This window comes from Streptopelia decaocto (assembly GCF_964273445.1).
Source record: "Streptopelia decaocto genome assembly, chromosome: 24".
Taxonomy (NCBI): domain Eukaryota; kingdom Metazoa; phylum Chordata; class Aves; order Columbiformes; family Columbidae; genus Streptopelia; species Streptopelia decaocto.
In genome coordinates this window covers 2827711-2853934 of record NC_138679.1, presented here as the reverse complement: position 1 = coordinate 2853934, position 26224 = coordinate 2827711, and the positions used below count along the sequence as shown (strand labels likewise).

Genomic DNA, 26224 nt, shown 5'->3' with positions numbered 1-26224 from the left:
CGAGGTGCTCCAGGGGCCCTGGGATGTTCCGATGGCCCCCGCGACGCTCCGGCCGCCCGCAGTGCTGAGATGCAGAGCGCTCCCGCTGCCGGGGCGGGGGGGGGGGGGGCGTAAAGGGGAGGGGTCGTGCGAAAACACCGGGAAAAGCCGCCGGTGGGAGCCGGGGCGGGGCCGGACTCCCCCCGCCGCCCCCGCCCCCCCTTCCGCGCCGCTTCTTCCTCCCCCCGTTCCCCCCCCCGCTCTCGCGACAGCTCCGCGCAGAAAATGGCCCCGCGGCCGCGCTGATGCGCTCCGGGCGGCGCCGGCCCCGCAGCCCCGGTACGTGCGGGACGGGGCGGGACGGGACGGGACGGGACGGGACGGGACGGGGGGGCAGCACCGGGGAGACCCCGGCTCGGGGGACACGGAGGGGGCACCGGAAGGGGGGACACTGGCAGCGGGGTCACAGCGGCGCTTTGCAAGGACCGGGACACGCAGCGGGGCTGCGCGGGGGGGGCGCTCCGGGCAAACCCCTCTGCCCGTGCCGGTGCCACCAGCCGTGGGGCTGTTGCCCATGGGGGGCTGCAGGTTATGGGGCCACTAGCCGTGGGGTGACTGGCCATGGGGGGTGCGAGCCGTGGCTGTTATTGCTCACAGGGCTAGTAGCTGTGGATGTATTACCCATGGGGGGGCTACTAGCCACAGAAACCACTAGCCGTGGGGATGCTCCCCAGGGGAGGCTGCTAGCCGTGGGGTTACTGCCTGCGGGGCTGGTAGCACAGGGACAGCTGGCCACGGGAGCTGGAGCCCCCAGTTTTTGCAGGCGCGTGTGACCCGTGGGAGCACTGGCACCCTTTTTGCCACCCCGAGTATCCCGGGGCTGCACCCACCGGGGTCTCTCCACGGTCTCTCCATCTTCCCACACACGTGGGAGCTGCTTTGTTGCTGTCAGAGGTTGGGGGGATGCGGCTGCTGGAGTGCGGGGGCTCCCACAGCTCGGTCATGGTGTGAACTTGACCGAGGCTGGGGCTGCCTGGTCAGGGGCAGCTCTGTCTGGGCTCAGGGAGGATGGTCTGTCCTCCCCAGATGGCTCCTGAAAGGACAGAGGGACTTTTCCCAGCTGAAGGGCTGATGTAGCCCAGCTGGCCATGGGCAGCCAGGTGAAGGCGGGCGCCAGGACGGTGCAGGGACGTGGGGACATGGCAGCACCGCTCTTCTCCATTCGCATGCCACCCTGGTCACCCATGGCTTGGAGCAAGCGGGGGACATGGCAGGGACCCCAGGGCAGCTCTGTGGCGAAGGCAGAAAGAAAAGATGCTTCCCAAGGAACCACCGAAGGGCCTTGGCTGAGCTGTCCCCATGTCTGCCCTGGGGACGTGGCACAGTGGCTGTGCGGGGGCTCAGCGCTCGCCCCTTGGGTGCCCACGCTGCCACTGGCACCCGCTGCGCCAAGGTTTGGGGTGTCCTCAGAGTGAGGTAAAGGGGAAAAACATTGAAGCAGCAGCTTTGCTCCAGCCCAAGGTGCGATTAGGGCGCCCAAGTCACAGTGGGCATCACCAAGCCTGGGGCTGCTGGGTGACAGATGCCCAGAGCATCTTCATCCCCTCTCCAGCTCTTGTAGGGCTCCCTGTGATGGCTGAAGGTCCCGGGAGAATTTATGACGTGCATTTTAATGTATAATGGGCATTTTAACCCCATGACCGGCGGCTGGAGCGTGTGCCGGGGTGGGCGGGGGACTCGCCGCGCTGCTGTCACAGCCCGCGCGTCCTCCCTCCGCGCCGCTCCCCGGCTGAGCGATCACATGAGCCCCTTGTTCGGAGCCTTTGTCTCTCATCTCCTACGCCAGCGAGCTGCGTTTCGGGAAGCCCGTGTAACCTCTGGCCACAGACCATGTGGAGATGCTCGAATAGGATTATTTGTCCCATTTATCCTCCGTGGGTGGGTTTGTAAAAGTCTTACGTGCTTGGCAATACGTATAAAGCCCCTGGTTCATTTGAGGGAGAAGAGCTGTATTAATTATTAAGTGAATCAGCACCGGCAGCTGCTCTGGATGGCCAGTAGCTGCAAGCCCTCCTGTGCACCCCATCACCATCACCCCCCAAAAAGGATTTTCCCGGGGTCCCCATTAACCTCAGGGGCTGGAGGAAGGAAGTTTGCTGCAGGCAGGTTTTCAAGGAGATGGAACCTGTGGCAGGAAAACCCTTCAAGAAGCGACACCAAGTTTGCGGTGGCTCCGGGATTTGGGTTTCCAGGGCAGGGTTTGCACCGGCACTGGGAGAGTCACGTCTCCGGTGGCCACGCTGGGGACAGTGGCAGTACAGTGGCACCTGGGTTGGAGCAGCATCCTTGGGTTACAGAATGGAGAGTCCTGGAGAATGAAGAGTTGGACACCGTCCCATGGGAGGCGAGAAATGACAGCAAAATGATGCAGGTGCCACCAGCTCCCCAAAAACCAGCGCCTGGGCTCAGTATGTGGTGCTGCCGTTGTGTCCACTGCCAAAACGGCCCCTGCCGTGGTCAGCTTTGCTCTGGCAGGGTGTTGTGGGACAGGGAGATGGGCACAGGTGGCAACGAGGTGTCCCCACGTCCGTCCCACCTGCCCTCACCGGACCTGCCCGTTAGCACCTACTCAAGAGGCATTTTCTCAGCTTTTCCAGAGAAAAATCAACTTGAAACACGTCTCTAGGGTACAACCGGGAAATGGAGAACAGCATCGGACAGCGCAGCGAAGGGGAGAGGAAGGAGGTTTTGGTACAAGCTGGAAAATCTGCAGGTGCTGCTGGGTTTGAGCGTGGAACAGCAGGAGCCGGCAGCCCCGCTGTGATGCTACCGAGGAAGAATCTCCTGGTGACTTGAAAAAGCTTGTTCGTGCTCTTGGTGCAGCAGGTGCGAGTGTCCCGCTCCCTCCCGGCCTCATCCCAAGACCGTCGGTCCCCACGGGACTGTCAGCGGGATGGGGACAGGCGGTGACATCGAGGACTCATCCAGAGTCAGCGCTTCCAGGTGGGGACCTGGGGAGCTTTGCTACAGGACTCACGTTACCAGGAGATGCTCCAGCAGCACTGAAGCCTCCCAGCCTTGGGGACAGCCCCCGAAATGTGGCAGTGCCACACAGACCCTGCACAGCAGGAAGGCACAGCCCTACCTTGACCCTTTTAATGCTTTTTCTCTCAAGAGGAGATTCCTCAGGCTATTTTTCCCAGCAAAAACTGGCCGTTCCCCCTCCTGATAAAACAAAGCACCATCGAAACCGCCGTGAACTTTCCGCAGGGTGTCCACCCCGCGTCCCCGGCCCCGCCGCTGCGTGCAGAGCGAGCAAACCGAAAGCTAAAAGAAGCAACACAACCCCCAAACAAAGCCGTAAGCCTGGGGGCAGCTGGAGGACTAATCCTGCATGGATTCCCCCCCTCCGCTGGTGCATTGACCACTGGGTCGCAATCCCAGCGCCGCCGGTTGCTGCAGTAACAGCCGGGCTGCAGCGGGAAAGCTGGGAAATGCCTCTTGAGCAGATGATAACGGGCAGGGCTGGCAGGGCGGGGGGGGATGGACGTGACCGATCCCCAGGGACATTTGTGCTCAGAGTCACCGCGCTCTGGGGGGAAACATTAACCCTATAACCAGCTGCATGTTGCAGCCACTCCACACACCCAGTGCTTATTATTATTATCACTATCATTATCATTATTACATGGTGTTTCAAAAAGGTGGGCATGGCTATGAGTTCAACTATTGTCTCGATGTTGTCCGTACAGCAGGTGGAGTGAACGTTTGTAAACTTGGTAACTTGTTAAACCCTTTGTAAATTTTTGTGTCATTGTAACATGTTGCCATTGTGAAATATACAGCTTGGAAATGGGGTCCATCTTTTTGAAACACCTTGTATTATTGTTATTGTTGTTGTCGTCGTTGTTTTCTTGTTAACTTTGAGGTTAGGAGACTATTGAGAAGTCTCCCAGAATAAGGGACTTTTCAGATGCTTTGGTATCAGGATTTGGTAGCTGGCTTTTGCACATTGAAGCCTCATGCCGAGGCTCCATGGGGCTGAGCCAGCTGAATTTTGGGGACCATCTGATGTGGGTTGTGTGGAGGAACCGTCCCCACACATCAGCTGGGAATGGGGCAATGGGACCAGCTGCTCCTCTTGGCTGGAAAACCCTTTGAAACTGGGATGGGGGGATTGTCCAATGAGCCCCCCAGCGTGGCTGGGGGCTGGAGCTCCTGCAGTCCCCGTTTGGTGGCACTGAGACTGCACCGCCTCGGCGGGGAGGGGAGTCCTGTGGTTTTGGGGGGGGGGTTGACTATAGATGCTGGACCTTGCCCCAAAGCTCCCTGTGCAGAGATGCTGCAAAGCCCCGGTGAAGCCAGAACCTCCTGCCAGCTTGGCCCGGGGGGTCCCCGAGCAGGAGGGTTGGTCTCACAGGGACGAGGCACCGAGGAGGAGGAGGAGGAGGAGGAGGAGGCAGTCACATCGCTCTATGCCAGCGTTTAACCTCTCACCCTTGCGCCCGGTGTAGCATCACTGGGAGAAGACGCTGTCGGCAGGACAAACCTCATCCCGCGCACACCAGCGGCCAGGCCATGAAGACGGAGAAGGATGAGGCTGTACCCACCTTCTCCCTGGGGGGTAAATACAGCGGAGAGGGTGCAGGTGAGTCCTTGTGCTGCGGGATGGGGTTGGCGACAGGATTCGGGGCAGGAGGAGCCTTTTGCTCCTTTTGCTGTGTGGTCCCTTTGGCTGAATCCCACCCCAGAGGGGTGGCTGGGAGCACCCTGAGGCTGTGCGGGGGTGTGCACGTGGCATCGCCCAGCATGTTCATCACCGGCTTTGCCTTTGCGCTGGCGGCTTTTTCTAGAGCAAGGACACCCCTGTCTCACTGAGGTGCTGGAGCGAGTTGAGAGAAGGGAACGGAGCTGCTAAGGGGCTGGAGCACAAGTGTGATGGGAGCGGCTGAGGGACCTGGGGGTTCAGCTGAGAACAGGAGCTGAGGGGAGACCTTCTGATCTCTGAACTGCCTGAAAGGAGCTTGGAGCCAGGGGGGGTCGGGCTCTGCTCCCCAGGAACAAGCGCCAGGAGCAGAGGAAACGGCCTCAAGTTGCGCCAGGGAGGTTGAGGTTGGATCTGGGGAACAATTTCTTCCCCAAAGGGCTGTGGGGCATTGGAACAGGCTGCCCAGGGCAGTGCTGGAGTCACCATCCCTGGAGGGCTGGACAGACGGACATGAGGTTCTCAGGAAATGGGGCAGTGCCGGGGCTGGGTTATGGTTGGACTCCATGATTTTGAGGGGCTTTTCCAACCAAAATGATTCTGTGATTCTGTGACCATCTCCAGCCCCTTCCAAGCCTGATCCCCCCAGCCCCCCGTTTGCCCGCACCCCTGTTTGCCAAGGGTGGGGAGGAGGGCAGAGGGGGCCGTGGTTTGGGCCGGGGGTGGCGCTTGGCGCTGCCTGCGCTGCCCAAGGGCCTGTCCCTGCAGGCTGCAGCGAAGCGGCTCTGCCCGGCGGCGCGATGCCGGTGGTGGGGAGCAGAGGGACCCCAGCCCAGGACCTGCGGCCGCTGAAGCGCAGACCTGTCCCAGGTGAGCCCAGCTCTGCCCCGCGGAGGTGACAGCAACAGCGGGAATGGGACCAACACATCTGTCTCCTTCCAGGGAAGCATCACCAGTGCTCGAGCTACGGCTGCAAACTGGCCTTCCCCAGCATGCAGGAGCTGATGGACCACCTGAAGGTCCACTACAGACCCACGCAGTCCCTCGAGGGTAAGACTGGGACGCCCTGTGTCCCTCCAGGATGCCTTTGTTTGGCTGGGAGGTGGCAAAGCAAGGCTTGGAGCTCGGGCAGTGCTGGTGGTGCCTGTGGCTGCAGGAGATGCTGCACAGCACTGGACAGGAGTGGGGAGAGCATGGGAGGCGCTGCAGACCCACTGGTGGGGCTGCCCCGGCCCAGGGGTGCCTGGGGGTGCAGTGCAGTGCAGCTGGGCTGGTACTGACTCTGTAACCCCATTTCTTTGCTCAGGCAAAACCTTCCAGTGCCCCACGCTGGGCTGCACGGAGACCTTCCCCAGCATGCAGGACCTCATGGCCCACATGAAGGTGCACTACAAGCCCAACCGCTACTTCAAGTGAGTCCCGCTGGTCCCCATCCCATCCGCATCCCACCTGTGGGGCAGCGCCCAAACAGCCCCGAGCACAGGGGTTCCCCCCCTTGCACACCCCTCCAGGGTGGGGGGATGCGAAGGTGAACGCTGATGCTGACGCCGCTTCCCCGGCCCCCCCAGGTGTGAGAACTGCCTGCTGCGCTTCCGGACACACCGCTCGCTCTTCAAGCACCTGCACGTCTGCTCCGACAGCGCCAGCAGCCCCGCGCCCCCCCCCAAAGCCGACAAGCCCGTCCCGCCTGCTACCTCTGCCCCGGAGAAGGAGCCCCCCACCAAGCCCCCCGAGGCGCTGCCCAAGCTCCTGAGCGTTATCCGGCCCCCGGAGAAAGAAGCCATCCTCCCCAGCATGGACTCTGCCCCGGTGACCCCCGCCAGCCTCCCCGAGCTGCCCGGCTCGCTGGAGGCCGTGCCGCTGGTGTCGCCGGCCCCGCACCCCTTCCCGCTGCTGGAGCCCGGCCTTTTCGGACCGTCGTCCTTGACTCGGTTCTCGGGGCCAGCCCCTTCCTCGGTGCCGGGGCCGTTCCTGCCCTACGTGCACCCCTCGCCCTACGGCTTGCCCCAGCCCCTGGCGCAGCACCGCCTGCGGCCCTACGTGCCGGGCCACGGGCCCCCCGTCTCCAACGCCGTCTGGAAGAAAAGCCAAGGTGAGCACACGGGGCCCTTCGGGGAAAACCTTCTTCTGCTCCCGCCTTGACCAGCAGCACCCAGAGCTGAGGATCCCCCTCCGGCTGTCCCGGCGCCCCCCCGGCCCCATCCCACCTGCACCCCCGTCCATCCCACCCGCAGGGATGCTCGATTGGAGAAAGCGCCAGCAACCACCAAAAACAAAAAGCCTCCAAATTTTCCCGGCCCTGCTGCTCCCCAGCGTGCTGGGGGTGCGAGGCGGGGGGGCCAGGTTCGATCTGCCCCCCACATCGGTGTCTCCCCACCCCGACCCCAGGGAGGGGAAGACCTAATGCTTGTCTTGGCCCTCGATTCCCTCCGCAGGTGTGAGTGTCAGCCCACTCCTCCCATGCTTTGGCTCAGGAGTGACCGCAGGTTAGTTTGGCGCCTACTGGTTGGGGGCTGCTTTCTGTCACTTTGGGGGGGCGGGGGGCAGGGGGGGGCTGCAGGGGCTGGGTGAGGCCCCGCGGGGCTGTGCTGCTCCCAGAGAGCGGAGGGGAGGGCAGGCTCCCTCATTTTTGGGAGCTGCGGAGAGGGGATGCTGCCCAGGTAGGGCTGGAGATGGGGGGTCAGCAGCGGCACCCCCGGGAGCCACCGCGCTGGTTCCTCTGGCGCCCGTGGGCAGAAGCAGCAGGAGCAGGAGCTGCCGCAGCTGCTTGGGCTTGAGCCCCCCCAGCCCTGTAGCTGGAAACTTCGCTCCATGGGGTGCGGAGAGCCGACCGACGGACAAAGGGAGGAGGGGACCGGGGGGCACAGCCTTGCTTCCTGCTGCCACATTTGGGGTTTCGTCCATGGGGAAGGGACCCCATGCATGTGGGGCTCGGAGTGGGGGTGCTCCTGCCCCCATAGCACTGTCTGATCTGAGCCCCACCGCACCCAGCACGATGCTGCCGGCACCTGGGGCCGCCCCCCCCGCACCCCGCACGTCTCCCGCCAGCGCGGGGGCTCCGGCACAGCCCCCCCCCAATACCGGCCGTGCCGGGGGCCGCCGTGCTTCCCTCTTGTCCCGTCCTTGCAGGACACTCGTCCAACAGCCGCATCGTGTGGGAGCACACGCGGGGCCGCTACACCTGCATGCAGTGCCCCTACTCCACGGCCTCGCGCGAGGAGATGACGCTGCACATTGAGGACCACCGCAAGAACCCCCCCGCGCCGCCCGCGCGCATGGACGCAGGGATGGGTACGGACCCTGGCGGGGGGGGGGGAACAGGAGGGACCCCAGTGCTGGGATGCTCATGGGGAAGGGGCTCGAGCTGCCCCACATGGATCCTGCTGCCCTGGAGGGGGGTGACCAGCCATGGGGGTGGGCAGTGGGGTCTGGCTTTGCTGCCCACAGCAATGTCCTGGGTGGGGGGGTGTCTGTGTGTCCTCCCTGTGTCCCCCCCGACTGGGTACGAACCCCCGAGCAGCCTCACAGGGCTTTGGGGTGCAAGTGTGGGGCTGTGGTGCTGACTCCTCTCTTCCCTCTCCCTCCAGATTTCGGGGTGGGCATCACCTCCTTCCACCCGAAGCTGCCGCCGGACATGGAGAACTCCCTGTACTCCCAGCTCTGACGGCCCTGGCGCCCACGGGACTGCTCCTGCGCCCCCAAACCCCCACAGCCGGGCAGGGGACACCACACCGCCCCATGTCCCCGCGCTGGGAGAGGAACCCACCATCCCGGGTACCGGGAGCATCCCCCAGCACTGAGGGGCAGGGAGGGGGCTGGTTTGGGGTTGTTTTGTTGTCTTTAATTTCTACCTTCCCTTTTGGTTTTGGAACCTCGAAGCCCCCAGCCTCCTGCGTCTCCTGCCCCTAAAGGGTTCATTGCTTCAGCTCCAGGGGCTCTGGGCGGGGGGAGCCCAGGAGGTTGCACAGGAGTTAGTGGACTTGTCTGGAATGAGATCTTGAACTAATAAATGGGAATTGTACAGGAGCGGCGGGCGGGAGAGCCTGTGTCGGTCCCCACGGCGGCTGCGGCGATGGGGAGCGGTGCTGGCCCTAAGGATCCCCCCATCCAAAGGGCGAACAGATGGGGGTGGGCCCAGCAGTGTGGGCTGGTCCTGCCCTGGGTGGGGAAGGGGGAGGAGAAGGGGGTCTCCCTGCCCCCCACCCCAAGCCCCTTTCAACCCATCCCAAACCATGGAGGGCTCCTGAGACGTGGGTCCTGCTTCACCCACGGGTGCCAGCCCCTCCTGGCCAGGGGAAGAATTTGTTCTAAACTGGTGCCGCTGGCACCCGCTGCTCCGCACCCCAGCTCGGGTGCTGCCCCCAGCCCCGGGACTGCACACAAACCTTGGGGGGGCTGCCCCACTGCTGGCTCAGCCCTGGCTCTTGCTCCTGGAGCTTCCTCTGTCCCAGACTCACTCACCCCAAAACACAGGTCCTGGGGACCCCCGGCACCCACAGCTCAGCGCTGGGACGGAGGCTGCGCCTCTCGGGTGGGGGAGTCACCAAAGGCAGTGCTGGCACATTGAGGACGGACAGAACCCAGGGAGAGCCGGACGGACAGACAGCCTGAGCTGCAGCTCCAGCACTGCTGCCCCATGCCCAGGAGGGAGCGGGGGCTCCCTGCACAGATGGGGGGGTGCGGGGGGGGGGGGCAGCGAGGCTGTGTGTGAAATGGGGGGCGGGGGGGCGCTGAGTGGGCGGCACAGGCAGCACTGGGGTGCAGCAGCCCCCAAAGCAGCAGTGGGGAGCAAAGCTGCTCTGCACCCCTTCTCCGGCCCTGCAGGGCCTGAGGATGCTCCCCCCTCCACTGCCGACACCCCCTCAGCAAACAGCAAGGGACCCCATGGTCCCGCCCCTGGGGTTCCCTCTCCCCACCTGTGTCTGTACCCCAAACACCCACCTTCTTCCTCCTCCCACCCCATAACCCAGCAGTGGGGGCACAGGACAGACCCCCCCTCCACTTCCCAGAAAATCTGGCCCAAAATTTCCACCCGTCTGCAGCTCAGACCCCCCCCAAGGGAGGCAGCGAAGACGACGTTCATCGCAATGGCTTTTTAGAAACTGAAGTCTTTATTAAAAGTTTTATCCAAATTCTGTAACAAAAGATACAAAAGGGCTGGAGATCCTTATTTCTGGGACTAGTCTGACCAATCAAAACCTGACAGTTACTAGGCTAATATAAGATCCATACAATCTGCTAAAAATGCAGGGAAAAAAAAAAATTAGAAGTAACTGCTGCTCTGAAATTTCTTTTAAAAATTCCTTTTTAACATTTATAAGTTACTCAGTTTGCATTTTACAGGACTAGTTCTTCTCCGAATGGTTACAGCTACTGTACAATGCAAGAGAACAGCGAGAACAGAAACAAAAGCAACAGAAAGTCGGATGTGCCGCAACACACCCCCCCCCCGCCGTGGGAACCGCGCGTCTCGCCCCCCAGCGCCGGGATCCCCCGGGAACCCCCCAAAGTGCCCGTGGGCACCTCAACAGCAGGAGAACAGCGGTTACCCCCCCAGCACCCAGCAGGTGCCGTCCCTTGGGTGCCACGGGGCTGATTCTCCCCCAAAACCAAGGGATGTGCCAACTGGACCCCTCCATGCAGAGAAAGGGCTGGCGAGGGGTCAAAACCCACCTGGCTGAATCCCCCCCTTGTCCCCCTTCCAGGCACCGCGGGGACACGGGGGACACGTCCTCCACGGCACCTTCTTGGCGTAAAGCCGAGCGGGTGAGAGCTGCGATTGCTCTTCGTGCTGAAAGGAGGAGGAGGAGGATGCGGACACCGCCGAGGAGACTGTCCAGAGCTGGGCAGAAGGACCCTGAGAACATACAGGCTAACACGGACTCCCGGGAACGCCGAGTTAGGTGCATCACAGTGATACTGGTTGAAGGTGTTTCTGTACAGTGCGAAACGGAGGTCGAGAGAAGCGCAGTATCCCTCAACTTGCCCTTTCCTATCTCTCCGAAAGGCGAGCGGCTGCTGCGGGAGGACGAGGGGCCTCGTCACAGCAGCTCGCAGCCGCAACAACGTAAAATGAACACCAAAAAGAATCAGACTTACTTGGACATCCAAGTGAAAGGTATTAGCGGCCACCAGGAAAAAAATATTCCAGTTTATAAGAATAAAAATAGGAAAGCAAGTGTAGGGCTACTGCAAGGTGCATCGTCAGAGGTACCAGGTCATGCAAGCAGCCAACCCCCCGCCCCAAGCCCCCGGGCACCCCCATTCCCCAGCGCTAAAGTATCTTCAAGCATCTCCAGCGATCACATCACCGTTATTTCTGATCAGAGAGAGACCTCAGCGACCGTTCGCTTTGAGTCCACTCGGATGACCCAGGTTGGTACCCACTGCTCAAGATGGCTCAAGCGTCTTCGGAAAAGCTGCTCTGAGGGCGTGCGGGCGCCAGCCGCCTCCGTTGCTGTCAGCTGGAGCTCTGGGTCCAGTGTGGCGAGGCTGATTTCAGACACAAAGATACCCTAGGAGGAAACTTATTTCTCTTTTTTCTTTTTTTTTTTTGTTTTTGCAAACTGCTGCACAAACCACAGAACGGAGAAAGCCTTTGGTCATGAGATACTTGTGAGAAAGTGAGCCTTGTATGGAAGATTCCCCTGAATGCCTACAGTATTCTACATCTTAAAAAAATATATTGTGGATGCTGCAGCCATACAAAGGGGGGAGGAGCGGGAGACGGGGATTTACAGTCTCACATAGACACAACGGGGAGGTTAAGACAAGCACAGTCAGAGTCTGTAAAACTGATTGGCTCGCTCGGATCAGTCATCCTCATCGTCCTCTTCGTCTTCTGGATCTTCCTCTCCTTCATCCTCTAGATTTCGTTTTCTCTTTTCGCCTCGCGGAAGGTCTGCAAAAAGAGGTGAAGCGTGAAGCTCTGCTCGGCCTCGCGGAACAGCCTGACCCGTGGCGCCGGCTTTACCGGACCAGACCGGCACCACTGCGGAGCAGAGATCACCCTGCCCAGCTCCGCCTGGCACCCACAAAAGCCTGGACTAGCACGAGACATTAACCATTCTATGACCTCCAAGTATCCTACATTGAAAATGTTTGTTGGGTTTTGGCGTTTTTTTTGCTGTTGTTCACAGTATCACAGGATGTTTGGGCTTGGAAGGGACCTCAAAAGCTCATCCAGTGCAATCCCCCCATGGAGCAGGAACACCCAGATGAGGTGACACAGGAAGGTGTCCAGGCGGGTTGGAATGTCTGCACAGAAGGAGACTCCACAACCCCCTGGGCAGCCTGGGCCAGGCTCTGCCACCCTCACCCCAAACAAGTTTCTTCTCAAATTTAAGTGGAACCTCTTGTGTTCCAGCTTGATCCCATTACCCCTTGTCCTATCATTGTTTGTCACCCAGAAGAGCCTGGCTCCATCCTCCTGACACTCCCCCTTTCCATATTGATCCCCAGGAATGAGTCCCCCCTCAGTCTCCTCTTGTCCAGCTCCAGAGCCCCAGCTCCCTCAGCCTTTCCTCACATGGGAGATGCTCCACTCCCTGCAGCATCTTTGTTGCCTTACACCTGACCCTCTCCAGTGTTGAGCACCCCCAAAAACATAGAACTGAGTCATTTCTGCCCAAGGTCATTCAGGATCATCCACAGTCACGTCAGCTGTTCTGCCGAGGGGCACTCGGGTGTTTGCGGTTTGTCACAACCAGGAGTGTGGCCTCGGGTCTGCCCTCCCCTCCAGAGCTGAGACACGACCGTGTCCCTCCAGGAGCATCTCACGCACACGCTGACAACGGCTTCCGAGACAGACGCACGGACTGGCACCTCAAGCTACTTATGTTTTCCTAGGCAATTTCTCTCTTTAGCACTTGGCGATTTACCCAGCTCGGTTGGTATTAGCAGGCACTGAAGCCTGTTTGTCCATCACCACTGTGTGACCCCTTGGTTTATAACCGCTATTTAATAGCCAGGCATAAGCAACAGCTTGAGCGGTGCCCATGAGCATACGCTGCACTTCTAATCAAGGAACAACTGCAGGCGCCGAGCTTGGAAAGCTCTGCAAAACCAGCGAGCGTGTGAGACTGCTGAGGCAGCTTCGCAAGCACTTTGTGAAGATCTGACTCACCATCATCAGCTTCATCAGCTTCATCTTCTTCATCGTCCTCACCATCTTCCTCCTCATCTTCCTCCTGGAGTCAAAAGAAGGCGTTTTGTTGCAAGAACCACAATCCCGCGGTGTCATTTTGCAGCAGGGCGGCTTTATCACTTGAAGCCACGGGAAGTACCGGGCCAAGCAATAAACAAGTCGTAGAATCACAGAATCATTGTGGTAGGAAGAGACTCTGAAGATCATCGACTCCAACCATTAACCCACACCTGGCACTGCCCCATGTCCCCGAGAACCTCGTCTATCCGCCTTTGAAACACCTGCAGGGATGGTGGTTGTGGACCACGAGTCTAAAGGTGTATGGGAAGAGGCAGAACACGCAGTGACACTCAGCAGATCTGCCCCCAAAGAGTCACCTGGGACATCTGGTCAGATGGGTCACCAGATGAAGGGACAAAGGCGCCACCGTACACAGCAATGTGGTGGTGATTTGTACTGAAAGCCTCACCTCATCGTCTACTCCATCCTCCTCCTCTTCACCTTCCAGATCATCATCTTCATCTTCTTCATCATCAATGACTTCTTCATCCAAATCATCTTCCTCATCATCATCATCCTCCTCTTCCTCACCTTCTAGCAAAAGAAGGAGGAGGTAAGCGTGACAGTTCCAGACAGGACATTCCCGCTTGCAACGCCAGCGCGACGTGAGCAGCGGGAATCACACAGAACACGCGTGCACGAGGTGCCAAAACACTTGCAGCACGTCTCGTTCCTTACTCAGGCTGCCAAGGGAGGGAGAGGGGTTACCCAGGCTGCCCCCACTTCACTGCCAAGTTATAATCCCCCTCTATTTAGCAACAGAAGGGGAAAAAGGGTTGTTCCCCAGCCAGAAAAATCAAGAGGAGAAAATCCTCACCTTCCCCGTTCTCATACTCATCTTCCAGCCCATCCCCGTCTGCTTCAGGGTCTGAGTCAGGGGCTTCCCGGTCATTAGCATCAAACCCGTCCAGGTAGGTGAGCTGGGGCAGGAGGGTGAACACGCTCTCCCGGTAGTTGATGAGCATCGTCACCTCACAGTTGAAGAGGTCCAGACTATGCAAGTTTGGCAGCTTTTTCTGCAAAGATCAATTTGTTAGATTATTTACAAGTTGACACCGTTTGAATATCAGGCAGCCATCAGAGAACAGCTGGTTTGCTACAAAGATCTAGTACAGAAGTGTCTTTGCATGCACTATTTGCTCCTCAGACTGAGAGAAGTTCTTGCTCTTGCTAAATGTAACCAAAGATTTCTTTCCAGCTCCTCTGTCCTAGTTTCCCCTCCTTGGAGTCAGCTCCCTGTGGATCCATTTGCAGATCTCGCTCCCTTTGGAACGGGCGTGCAACAAGCACAGCAAGCCCAGCTCCCCGAGCAGGACCCATCCTGTCCGAAACATTTCAGGCTCTTTCTGGAGGACACGGAGGGACCAAAGGCATCAGACAACGAGGCAAACGCCCCAGAGTCAGGATTGCAAGGCACCAGCCCTCCTTGGGGCAGCTCGGACGGCCCGGAACCCCCCACAACGCACGCTGTGACGGCACCCGGGCGAGAGGGTCCCAGCGCCTTTGGTCTGACGTGACGGACACCCTGACTGCTGTCCAAGCAACTCAGCTCCATGACACCCCAGGTGCCACCTACCTCCAACCGCATCCGACCCATTAACGGTCCTTTCTCAGATGGACACTGAGCACTGCATCCACAGTTTTACTCATCCAGCCCAATTTCACGCTTCTTTTAGCAACTGGCTGCTGGTTTTCCAGACAGAGGAGCCATTAACTATTAGCCCAGCCTCAAATTGGACCCACTCATCTGTTCCCATCAGAACCACGAAGTGCTGTTGGAACAGTTACCAAGACGTTGGACTTGTGCTGCACAGACACGCTCCCCAAAGGAAACAACGTCAGCCCTCAGGTTCCAGCACGGCCTCCCACTCACCAAGGGCTCCAGGGTATTGATGTCTTTGATCTTGTTGCCGCTTAGGTTCAAGTGTGTCAGGTTAGGAGTTCTCTCTGCTAGAACTTCAAGGCCACCAGAAATCCTGTTATCGCTCAGCTCCAGCTGCCAGGAGGGAATTCAAATGGTCACAAAGCGTCTTGGCTTGCAACACGGGGAATAAAATGGCTCTGAGAAGCAGACTACAGCAGGCAACCCAGGGCCAGACCCTGTTTGTTAGACCACGACACAGAGCAGCGGTTCAGGTTTTCACTTAAAACCCCTTTTCACAGTATTTCCGCACTGCAGGACTCAGGGGCACGTGCTCTAAAATCCAAAGTATTTATGATGTTACTGAAGCTTCAGACAGCAGCTCAACAGCAAAAGAGTATAACGTATAACGAGCTCTAAAGCATTTTGTTGCATGCTGAAAAATACCCTCTCTCACTTGCTCAGGTTGTAGGAGCAGAGGAAAAAGCAAAACTTGCCTTTTTCTGGCAAATGCAGGGAAAATAATCGTCAGTGGGAAAAGGCAGGAGAAGTGGGACCACAGGTCTGACTCACCTTCCGCAGTTTGTTGAGTTTGGGGAGGTTGGAGACGGACAGCAAGTTGATGTTGATCATGCTGAGGAACTCCAGGTTCTCGAAATCCGAGGAGAGCCCAACGATCTTCCCATCGTCCGAGCGGCAGTTGTCCAGAACCAGCTCCTTCACCTGCCGACAGACACCCCCAGCTGTCACCAGTGACGCCCCAAAGCAGGCGCTGGGGCTGAACGTCCCCTTTACATTAAGGGACATGCAAGATCTCAAAGCCAAACAACGTTTTGTGAGGGCACAAGGTGAGAATCGTGGTGGTTCGGACTCCAACCTCGAAGCACGAGCCACGCGCCACCAGCCCAACTTCACCTTCTCCGCTAAGAAGCACTACGGGGTCGAACCACAAAGTCGCATCAAAACATTTCACGCACAAGGGCACCAAAAAGCCTTCGGAGAGTCACGCTTCAGGTTTCACTAAGAGGCCAAGCAAGGTCATTTGGTTTTGTGCCCTTCAACGTTCTCCCCCACACCACTGGGGTGCTGGAAAACTTGCACCCAGAGGATTTGTTTCCCTGTGACGGTCCCCACGCCGAGGTGACACATCAGGTGTCTGAGCAGCCGAGCTCACCCTCGGGCTCCCAGGGCAGGACCACCGATGGCATCTCACGTTTCTGCCCAGCACAGATGACACACACCGCAGCCATCGCTGCTGTAATTCAGCACAAACCTCAACCCCCTCTGGCATCAGCACCACGAAGCACCAGCACAGAACTGCTACCCCCAAACCGCCCGGAGGGGGAACATACCCGGCACCCCCATCTCCCCCAAAGCGCAGGTGAGAGCTCGAGCCCCAGCTCTCCCAGGCCGCTGCCAAAACTCACTTTGAGCCCACACATTCTCCACAGCAAGATGCAAAAAAATCACCCTCTCCAAATTCCCCCTTTGCGGCGTTCCCGTTTCACCTCTTATATTAGCCTAGTAACCGTCAGGTTTTGATTGGTCAGACTAGTCCCAGAAATAAGGATCTCCAGCCCTTTTGTATCTTTTGTTACAGAATTTGGATAAAACTTTTAATAAATACTTCAGTTTCTAAAAAGCCATTGCCATGAACGTCGTCTTCGCTGCCTCCGCTTGGAGGGGTCTGAGCTGCAGATGGGTGGAAATTTTGGGCCAGATTTTCTGGGAAGTGGGGGGGTCTGTCCTGTGCCCCCACTGCTGGGTTATGGGGTTTGGAGCGTTAATAAATCCAGAGCCTGTGCTGCCAGGGCGGCACAGCAGACCCGAAACTCTGCTGCCGGTAAGGCAAAGTGTATTTAAAACAACCTTAACGCTCCAAACTCCAGACGTGGTCTCGCTGGTCGGGGCTTCAAGCTGCGCGGCCGACGGGCTCAGCCCAGAGTTTTGTAGCTGAGCTCATTTTGCTCCCGACACCGCGGAGAAGCCTCCGGCTGCCCCGAGATCCCCACGGCGGGGTGAACGTGGCCAAAGCCACCATCTTGTCGGAGCGGGCACCGCGGGAGCCCGAGCGGCACCGGGTGCGGGCCAGCCCGGCTGGGGCAGCTCTGAGCCGGCGCAGAGCCCGGCCCGGCCGGTCCCTCCCGCTGCCCGGGCACACGGGCTCTGACCCCCCAAAACCTCCCCGGTGCCAACCCAGGGCAGCCCCGCAGCCCCAGGGGGACGCTGCGGCTCCTCCGATCGTCCTCCTCCCGCAAACCCCTTCGCCAGCCACGAATCTCCAGCAAAAGCGCCGCTTTTCCGCACGCCGCTGTGACACGGCAACCTGGCCCCGACCCGAGTGACAGCCCCCGCTATCTCGCTGCCGGCCGGGCCCAGATAAGGGGCAGCCGCCTTTCCGCGGCCCCGCCGGGAGGTGCGGAGCCCCGGGCCCGGCCCATGGAGAGCGGGCGGCTCCGCTTCCCCCGCCGGGAGCCGGAAAGTTGAGGCGGTTGAGCCCGGGCGGCGGGAGCGGCAGCTCCGGCACCCAGAGCGCCCCGGGCTGCCCCGCTCGGGCCTGGCGCCGGGACAGCCGGCGCTGAGGCGGCCGCGGAGCTCTGACAGCGCGGCCCCCGGAGCCCCGGGGCGGGGGAGCCCGGCGGGGCGGGCCGGGGCAGGCCCGGGCGGCCGCGAACATGGCCGAGCCGCCATGGCTGCGCGGGGCCGCACCGGCCTTGCCGCGAGGCCGCGGCGCGGTGGGAGCCAGCGCGGCACAGCCCGGCCCGGCCCGGCCGCCCCCGCCGCCCGTCGCCCCCGTTCCGGGACAGACCGGGACCGGCCCGGCCGCCGCCGCCACCGCCCAAGGCCGGGCCGCGCCGCGCACGTGCGCGCCGCCATGCTGGGGGGGGGGGGGGGGGAGCGCCCCGCCGCGCACTCCGCACCCCCGGTTCCCGCTCAACCCCCTCCCGCCGTGCGGGACCCTCCGGACCGGGCTCCCCCCGTCCCCCCGCCGCCCCCGCACCACGTGCGGCCCCGGTTTCCCCTCCCCACCCCACCCCGCCGCGCCCGCCACGCGCCGCACGGCCCCGGGTACCTCGCTCGGCTTCTTGTTGCGCAGCTCCAGCGTCAACCGCTTCTTCATCTCCATCCTCCCGCCGCCCCGCGCTCCGCTCCCCGCGCCGCCCCGAGCTCCCCGCGCGCCCCGCGCCGCTCCCGCCGCCCCGCCCCGCGCCGCCGCCTCCCGCTCGAGCCCGCGCGCGCCGCCGCCGCCCGCGCCGAGAAGGCGCCAACGGCAACAAAGGGCCGCGCGCCGCGCCCCCTGCCGGCCGCGCGAGCGCCGCGCCAACCCCGCTCCGCGCCGCAGCGCCCCCTGCCGGCCCCGCCCCGTCACCGCGCGCCCCCTGGGACTGCGCTGCGCCCTGGTGGCCAAGGAAGCCAATGGGACCTGGGGTGGGTTAGAAGGGGGTGGTCAGTAGGTCAGAGAGGTTCTCCTGCCCCTCTGCTCTGCCCTGGGGAGACCACACCTGGAATCTTGTGTCCAGTTGTGGCCCCTCAGTTCCAGCAGGACAGGGAACTGCTGCAGAGAGTCCAGCGCAGCCACCAAGATGCTGCAGGGAGTGGAGCATCTCCCGTGGGAGGAAAGGCTGAGGGAGCTGGGGCTCTGGAGCTGGACAAGAGGACACTGAGCGGGCACTCGTTCATGGGGATCAATATGGAAAGGGGGAGTGTCAGGAGGATGGAGCCAGGCTCTTCTCAGTGACAACCAGTGACAGGACAAGGGGCAATGGGTGCAAACTGGAACACAGGAGGTTCCACTTGAATATGAGAAGAAACTTCTTCATGGTGAAGGTGGCAGAGCCTGGCCCAGGCTGCCCAGGGGGGTTGTGGAGTCTCCTTCTGTGCAGACATTCCAACCCGCCTGGACACCTTCCTGTGTCACCTCATCTGGGTGTTCCTGCTCCATGGGGGGATTGCACTGGATGAGCTTTCCAGGGCCCTTCAACCCCTGACATTCTGGGGTTCTGTGATTCTGGACCCCGTTCTCCCCCAGACCCTGCGCTCTGCTGGCCCCGGGGCCACCGGGGTCCCATCCATGGGTGCCATGTTCCCATCCACAGCGCCATCTTCCCATCCCACTCTGCCACACTCCCAGCACAGCACCATGTTCCCACCCCCAGCACCACATTCCCATCCCTGAGCACCACACTCCCATGCCCAGCACCCCATTCCCACCCCAGGCCTCCCTTTCCAGCTGCCGCTGGGCTGTTCCTGCCCACGGCACCGCAGCCGGGCAGGCTGATAAAGCCGGGGCGTTGCTCGGGCTTTCTGCTGAAGGAAGGACAAGATAACCATGGGAACACCCTTGTTCCTCTGAGGGTCACGATGAGGTTTTTCCCGTCTCCCATCTGATGGGCAGCCCACAGAGGCCGGCGGTTCACCCTGTGCTGCGGGTGCGGCCACGGCGAGCTGGGAATCCTGCCATGAGCAGCCGGGCGAGGAGAGGGTCAGCGGGCGGCTGAGCCCGGGAGGTGCTGTCGGGTGCGACGGAGCCGGTGGAACAGGCTGCACGGGGCTCGGGAAGGTCCCCGGTGCCACACAGTGCCACTGCTCCCAGGGACTCTGCGCAGGAGGAGGATTCCTGCGGGATGTGGGCACCGCTGGCCATGGTTTCATTAAAAATCACACTAAAAAATACCCAGAGAAATGTCTCTGGTCAACTGGCGAGCCTCCAAGTAAACAGGAACACGAGGGCCCACAGGACCGGCCTCAGAGTCCCTCATTGTCCCCTTTGGCAGCCGGCCACTGCTTCGCCTTGTATGGGAGGAAACAGCTTTCTGGTACATTGCAGTTATTCTGTGCCGGTCGCCTCTAACATGAACCTTATTTTATTAGGAGCAGCAAAATGAAGCAGCAATGTTCAACAGAGGGGTTTAAGCTCCAAAGGGGCCAAACTCTTTTTTTTTTTTTTCTTAAAGAGCAGATAAAGGGCACCTCCATGAAGGAAAACTTCATTTCACCTTGATGCAATTGTCGCACCTCTGTTCCCCTATGGAGCTCCCCCCGAATTGCCCAGCACGGCGGCTGGGGGGAGCTGGGCAGATGCTGTGAGGACCAGGTGTGATGAGGGCACTGCAGGAGCAGGGAGGCCACGATGGGTTTGGGTGCAGGGCCCGGAGCACCGTCTTAGTGCCCTGTCCACGCTCATCGCATCCCCACGGGTCATAGGATCAGAGATTTTTGCGGGGTTCAAAAAGACCTTTAAGATTATCGAGTCCGACTGTAACCAGGTCCCCAGGGTGAACCCAGGCTCGTCTGGCCCTTTTTTGGCTTCACACCCACCCAGGAGTCCCAGCACCCGAGGGGTCCCCAGGTCTACCCCTCCGAGCCCCCGCCGGGCTCCAGCAGCAGTTTCTGCGGGCGGCCCCTGGGCAGAGCAGCTGGGAGATGAGCCGAGAAGCCCCCCCTTGCTGATCTGCATTTGTTTTAAGGTCTCTTTCATGTACTCTTTGAGGCTCGTTTCCTGTTCTTTGTAGAAAACAATGCTCCCCCCTCCCCGCCCGTCCCAGGGTGGCTTTATCTCCCCTCCCGTGGGCTGCGCTCCCTCGGGAGCTGAGCTTTATGTTTGGCTTAAAATACAAAACGCTGCCCTGATTTAACCCAATTGATTCTAAAGCTGCGTCTGGTGTTTGATGTCTGGTAGATGCATTTAAACCGATCTCGATTTTCTGTGTTTGAGCAGATTAACATGAAGCTGGTAATTTACTGTGCGAGTGACAGGCTGGACGGTAAACCCTGACACGGGGTGAAATTCAGGTCTGGAGCTTTTCATGCAAGCTGGAGCACAGATGCTGGGAATAACGTATCATCTGTCTACAATACAAGACAATATTATCTGCTTCTGTTTTGCGCTGCTTTAACTATTTCATTCCGAGCCCAGCGCCTCCTGAGAGCGAACCCTGGATGAAGAGGCCGTTACTGCTGTCTGCACCGCAAGGACCTTCTCCTTTGTCCTCAAAACAGGGACAAGATTCCCCCAGATCTCCTGGCAGCTGTGGATCCCCAGCAGCTGGTTGTGCTGGGACGTACTGGGATACAGCCACAGGAGCAATGGGGACACCAAATCAGCTGCAACAGTGGGAGCCAGCACCTGCACAAGCCCCGGAGAGAGCTGGTCCCTGCACGGTTGAGCTCTCTTACCAGGGTGACTTACTCCAGAGAGATTTTTGGGGCAGTTTCGGGCTGTTCATGTGCTGGGTCCCCCCCGGCAGTCCCCGTGTCCCCCGGTCCGTGCGCGGCCCGGCCGGTCCCGCCGGGTCCCGCTGCAGCTTCGCCCGGTGCCGGCAGAGGGAACCACCGCCCGGGCCATGAGCAGAGACTCCGCATAGAGCGGTTTGTGTTGAAGGGACCTTCCCAGCTCCCCAGTGCCCCCCCTGCCATGACAGGGACATCTTCACCAGCTCAGGTTGCTCAGGCCCCGTCCAGCCTGGCCTGGGATGTCTCCAGGGATGGTTCATCCACCACTTCTCTGGCCAACCTGGGCCAGGCTCTCACCACCCTCAGGGCCAACAATTCCTTCCTCATGTCCAGCCTGAACCTCCCTCCTTTAGTTTAAAACCATCACCCCTTGTCCTGTCGCAACAGGCCCTGCTTAAAAGTCTGTCCCCATCTTTCTTATGGGCCCCTTTTAAGCACAGAAAGGCTACACTAAGGTCTCCCCAGAGCTTCTCTTCTCCAGCTGGACACCCCAGCTCTCTCACCTGTCCCCCAGCAGAGCTGTTCCAGCCTTGGATCATTCCTGTGGCTCCTCTGGCCCCTCTCCAGCAGGTCCCTGTGTGTCCGGTGCCGAGGACCCAGAGCTGGACCAGCACTGCAGGGGGTCTCACCAGAGTGGGGCAGAGGGGCAAAATCCCTCCCAAACCTGCTGCCCACGCTCCTTTTCATGCGGCCCAAGATGCAACAGCCAGGCAGCCTTCTGTATTTCTGGGTAAGACGCAGGCGCCCAAAATGTTTGGATGCCACCAGCTTTCCTTGGGGTTCACCTTCAGGTTGGGTGATGCTGTGTCTGCTGGGATGGACACACCCAGGCAACCCCACGAAACACATTTCACCCTCCAAAACAATTCAATCCAGAAGGATTTATGACACATGTGAGCAAAAGGGCCCAAAGTCTATGTGTAGGATTCTCAAGTGCCACCGCTCTTTGCTTCATATCTCAAAAACATGCGGTTGAAACAATACCCAACTCGTCTTTCAGAAAATCACCAAGACCGTGTCCTGTCTCTGAACCATTTTCCTGTCAACTAGATTATACTTCAACCCCCTCAGGTCTCAACCAGCTCGTGCCATTTTTGTGCAGCATTGGGCATCGATGGGTGAACCCTGATGTCTTTCCCTTCTCTAGCCCAGGTTACACACCTCGCTACCCCCCAGCTCTGATGCTACAAAAATTCCTGCTTCCAGGCTTCAAAATCCCACCCTGCCACCTGTTTGTGTTGTCCGGAGAGTTTCTGTGAACAGGTAGAAAGAATCAGGGTTTCTCAGTTTGTTATCACACTGATGCTCGGTCAGAGTTGCCCTTGCCCCTGATTTGCAAAGTTCGTGCTCGTGTTGTGGTTGCTGACAGGAGTAACATCGCAATAAGAGCATCCCCGGATGAACTGGAGTTCATCCTCGTCACCTTCATCACAACAGAGTACGATGGGGGACACTGTGCTCCGCTCACTGTGCACTGGGCACTGAGGACACGCAAATAGCATTTGGGCAACTCTGCTCTTTGAGAAATAGTCCCGCAGGTGGGATGGTTCTCTCCCCCAGTTCTCACCCCAGTTTCCCAGTCTCAGGGGAGTGCTGGGGAGATAAGCAAGGACCTAGCCTGGAGCCTGGGTTCCCAGAGCAGCCTCCTCCTCCTCCTCCTCCTCCATTGTGCAACCTTCTCGCCTTCTCTGCAAAGGGTGTGGGCAGAAACGGGGTGCAACTGAGCTTGGGAAACAGCCCCATGCCAGCACCGGGGCACGGGAGAGCCTGCCAGCCTCCCTGTGCCGTGCCATGCCATGCCATGCTGTGCCATGCCGTTCCATGCCATGCCGTGCCATGCCGTTCCATGCCATGCCGTGCCGGGCAGCACATGCTCCAGCATCGCATGCCACGGCTGCATGACGGTGCGGTATCGTCCCCTCGCACACCACATGTGCCCTCAGAGATGGGACAGGATGGCCGGATCGGGCTGATTTTACACCTCAGAGCTATTTCGGAGACAAACTCAGCCACGACACAAGCAGCGAGTGAAACAAATTGCACCAACCTGGGCTTATTTTGGGCCTGAGTTACTTCTTCATTTATTTAGCGTGTTGCCTGCAGATGCTTTAACTCTCAGGGCTAGTTGGTTTGATTATTTAGAGATGGTTTTTAGACCCTCTGTGTTCTCAATGAGAGCTGGAAATTTTAACAAGTGAACAACATAGTCAAGAAACAGGGAGTTATTAAATGAATAAAGGAAATGTCTGTGCTGGCGAGGGCCTGCATGGGGAGGGATGGGACAGGGTCTGCAGGAGAGTGGTCTTGACGTGCACGTGTTTGATTGTCATCAGTGCTGAGCTTAAATCACAAAGGATGCTCTCTGCCATGTGGGCATCTCATACAATAGATGCGAAACCAGACAAGGCACTGGGAAGGACTGGGGTGGGATGGGGACATTGCGGGGAGGTGCAGTAAAGGGGCCTTGAGGACAGGGAACAAATACACTTTATTTCCCACTGCAGAAGTGACTCGGCTGGAGAGTACCCATCAGGCAGCACATAGCCAAAAGGAGGTATTTTTTCACCCAGAACCTCATTAAACTGGACCTCATTGCCACAGGATATGACCTCAAAAAATAACCTTTAAAAGCTGGAGATTGGTGTGTTCTGACTGGTGGAACATGATGGTCCAGGACCTCCAGCTAAGGAAGTATGAAATCACTGACCACCAGAACATGGGGCAGGATTATTTCCTGCTTACCTTCCTTTTCATACTCCTTCCAACAGACCAACACCGCACGTGACAGGGTCAGAGGTAAACTTGTGGTCTGGCTTCTCAGGCGTTTTAACGAGGGCATTAATTCCTCAGGCTTTGCTCTGTCCTTCAAGCTTCTCCCTTCCCAAAACAGAGACAGCAGCTCCTTTTGTGCCCAGGGGGAGCAGAGTTGAGAGGGGCCATGGGGTCTCCCCACCTTGAGTACTCAGGCCTGGATGGAGAATCCTCTGGTTCCCAGGACTCTGGTGTTAAATCTCTGGCAGACCTCGCACAAACCGCCACCAACTCCTCCTGCCAAAGCTTCGTCCCGCTCTGGGAAAGGATCGCGGCGTTAGATAAACACGTCTACCCGGGCGCCAAGCGCTGCCAAGGCTCTGCCAGCCGCGGGGAAAACTGCGGGCTCAGCCCGAGTGAAACAAGAACATTCCTCCTTGTCTCCTTCCATTTTCACGTCTCTTCAGAGTCAAGAATCCCACAAGAAAGGTTGCGGGGCAAAATTCAGCACGAGGCGCCTCCCTGCTCTGTCTCTGCTGAATTTGAAACCTTTGGGGACTTGCAGGCAGCCCTCGCTGGGTCTGTGAGCCGCACTAAGCGAGGGAGCCTTGCCAAGGATAAGGTGGTTCTACTCTCTCCTGATTTAGATAGTTTATATTTTCATCTACAAAGAAAAGTGAGAAAAGCCTCTGCTCAGCCCCTGCACACCCAGCAGCTCCCGCTGAGTTGCATAAGCACACGCACAACCGCAGCGAGGAGCACGTGTGACACACGACAGCGCCGGGAGAACTTCCCTTAATTATCACTCTGATTGTTGTCCCTATTAGCAATTAGGACATTTGTTTTAAACCCGTCTATATTTCAAAACAAGCACGGGGTGGTCAGATTGGCAAAGACTATTGGTATGGCATCCTGCCTGGAGTAGAGATAATCAAGTGCCTGGGTGATTGCTCAATGGTGATGGATAGATGGGGAATTTCTCTTGGACCCTGAGAGCAAACCCTCCGGCACTTGACAAGGTTTGTGCTCCGCTCCTGCAGAGTCGGCCTTGCACAAGTACCAGGGTCACGATGTTGTAAAGAGCAGGTGCTTCAGACATTTGGCACTTTAAAGCCACACCTTGTGTGGGATGCAGGCTGCCCTTGCTGCTGCCGCTGCTGCTTTTTGGTTGCCTGCAGCCCCTACCCCACCTGGTGAAGAGACACAGATATTTACAGCTCTGCAGATGTGGATAGGAACGGGTACATCGCTCCCAGAAGGCTATACAGCAGCAATGAAGATGAATGTTTTCATTTGGCTGTGTAAATTTAGCACGTCTCCCGCTGCTGTTATTATTTCTTCCAGACCGCGGTTTGCTAAGCGGCTTCCAAACCAAGCAGAGGACGCAATTCCTGCCCCGTGGAGCCACGAATGACAGGGATTGTCTAACTGTTCGTCATTAGCAAGGCTCCCAGGTCATCTACCTGTATTTTTATACCTGAAAGCATGAAATTGCAGCCCTGGAGCTGAAGTCATGTACCAAAAGCAAAAGAGCCGTCAGCAGGACGCAGCCTGCCCAGGCTGTTCAGGGCTCTCCTGGCCACGGGCAGAGCGATGCCACGGGAGCCAGAATGCCTGGGTTCCCTTCCCAGCTTGTCCGCTCGCTGTGAGGATGGAGCGAAGTCATTTGGTGTCCTGCCAGCCCAGGGCTCTGACTCACGGCCCGAGCCCGCGGGGATGCGGGATGCCAGCACTCCCACCTCGTGGCTGCCTGTGGCCGCCCCTCTGCCACGGTCACGGCCCCGCACCAGCACAGGCAACAAACAAACACACGTGTCTCTGAGCCACGGCTTCCCCAGATGGGCTTTTGGAAAACAAACATCCCCTTCCATCAGCAGTTAGGGTGGACGCCTCCATCTGAGGTGCCACAGGACAAGGCAGGTAGGACCAGCTTCGAGTTCAGCCACTGGATTCTCTCAAACTTACCCACCAGAGCCCCCACACCCCTGTTTTGGTGGCACAGTGTGTCCCACCATGTGAGTACACACATTCCAAAACACCCCTGGGAAAGCCCCCATCCCTTCCACTCCCTGCTCTTGGCTGCCTCGGTGCAAAACCCCCAAGGGATGACGGAGAGGAAGAGGAGCCTGGATGAAGCTCTCCAGATGACAGCACATCCCATATTGCAAAGCCTGGGATGTTTCCTGGGGTCTTGCGAGACAGCATCAGTCCTAAGGAGTGGGAAGGGAACAGCTAAAGGGACAGGATGAGGAGGAAACCTCATCTGTGAGGTTTTCCTGGTGTGGAAGTGACACATCAGAGCGAGACAAGGTGTCACCTGCTAGGAGAGAGGTGGGGAGGAGGATTAGAGGAATGTCTCCGCAACTCTTCCATGAGAAAGCTTCACCCCTCTGCTCCCTGGGTACCTGCACCTCCTCAGCCCGCTCCCACATCAGCATCCTCAGCATCCTCAGCATCCCAGGCCCTGTGACTCCAGGCAGGAGGATGC

General features: G+C 59.1%; 2 protein-coding genes across 3 annotated transcripts; one reads left to right on the top strand and one right to left on the bottom strand.

Annotated features, from left to right (window-relative positions):
- The first annotated feature begins 232 nt into the window (after positions 1-232).
- ZNF414 (zinc finger protein 414) lies at positions 233-8710 on the top strand. Its single transcript, XM_082072045.1, has 9 exons — positions 233-318; positions 4494-4627; positions 5453-5554; positions 5627-5734; positions 5991-6096; positions 6253-6776; positions 7120-7170; positions 7814-7975; positions 8272-8710. Exons 2-9 carry the CDS (start codon positions 4558-4560, stop codon positions 8346-8348), a joined length of 1200 nt encoding a protein of 399 aa, XP_081928171.1. The 5' UTR covers positions 233-318; positions 4494-4557; the 3' UTR covers positions 8349-8710.
- A 1062-nt stretch (positions 8711-9772) lies between these two features.
- Positions 9773-17955, bottom strand: LOC309449842 (acidic leucine-rich nuclear phosphoprotein 32 family member B). 2 transcript variants are annotated; one of them, XM_082072319.1, is made up of 7 exons: positions 17825-17955; positions 15325-15474; positions 14764-14886; positions 13708-13906; positions 13300-13424; positions 12810-12873; positions 9773-11585 (listed from the first exon to the last, which is right to left on the bottom strand). In XM_082072319.1, the coding sequence occupies exons 1-7, from the start codon at positions 17876-17878 to the stop codon at positions 11497-11499; spliced, it is 804 nt and encodes a 267-aa protein (XP_081928445.1). In that variant the 5' UTR covers positions 17879-17955; the 3' UTR covers positions 9773-11496. The 2 variants fall into 2 exon arrangements, with proteins under 2 accessions (XP_081928445.1, XP_081928446.1); XM_082072320.1 differs by having other exon boundaries at positions 13300-13421.
- Between the last annotated feature and the right edge of the window lie 8269 nt (positions 17956-26224).

Excerpts from the sequence above, each read along its gene's own strand:
- ZNF414 (XM_082072045.1), top strand. The coding sequence starts at position 4,558 with ATGAAGACGGAGAAGGATGAGGCTGTACCCACCTTCTCCCTGGGGGGT. Across the intron at positions 5,735-5,990 it reads ACCCACGCAGTCCCTCGAGG|GCAAAACCTTCCAGTGCCCC; the intron begins GTAAGACTGGGA and ends TTCTTTGCTCAG. Across the intron at positions 6,777-7,119 it reads CGTCTGGAAGAAAAGCCAAG|GTGTGAGTGTCAGCCCACTC; the intron begins GTGAGCACACGG and ends TTCCCTCCGCAG.
- LOC309449842 (XM_082072319.1), bottom strand. The coding sequence starts at position 17,878 with ATGGAGATGAAGAAGCGGTTGACGCTGGAGCTGCGCAACAAGAAGCCG. Across the intron at positions 14,887-15,324 it reads AACTCAACAAACTGCGGAAG|CTGGAGCTGAGCGATAACAG; the intron begins GTGAGTCAGACC and ends CCCTCCTGGCAG. Across the intron at positions 13,907-14,763 it reads TCAATACCCTGGAGCCCTTG|AAAAAGCTGCCAAACTTGCA; the intron begins GTGAGTGGGAGG and ends TGATCTTTGCAG.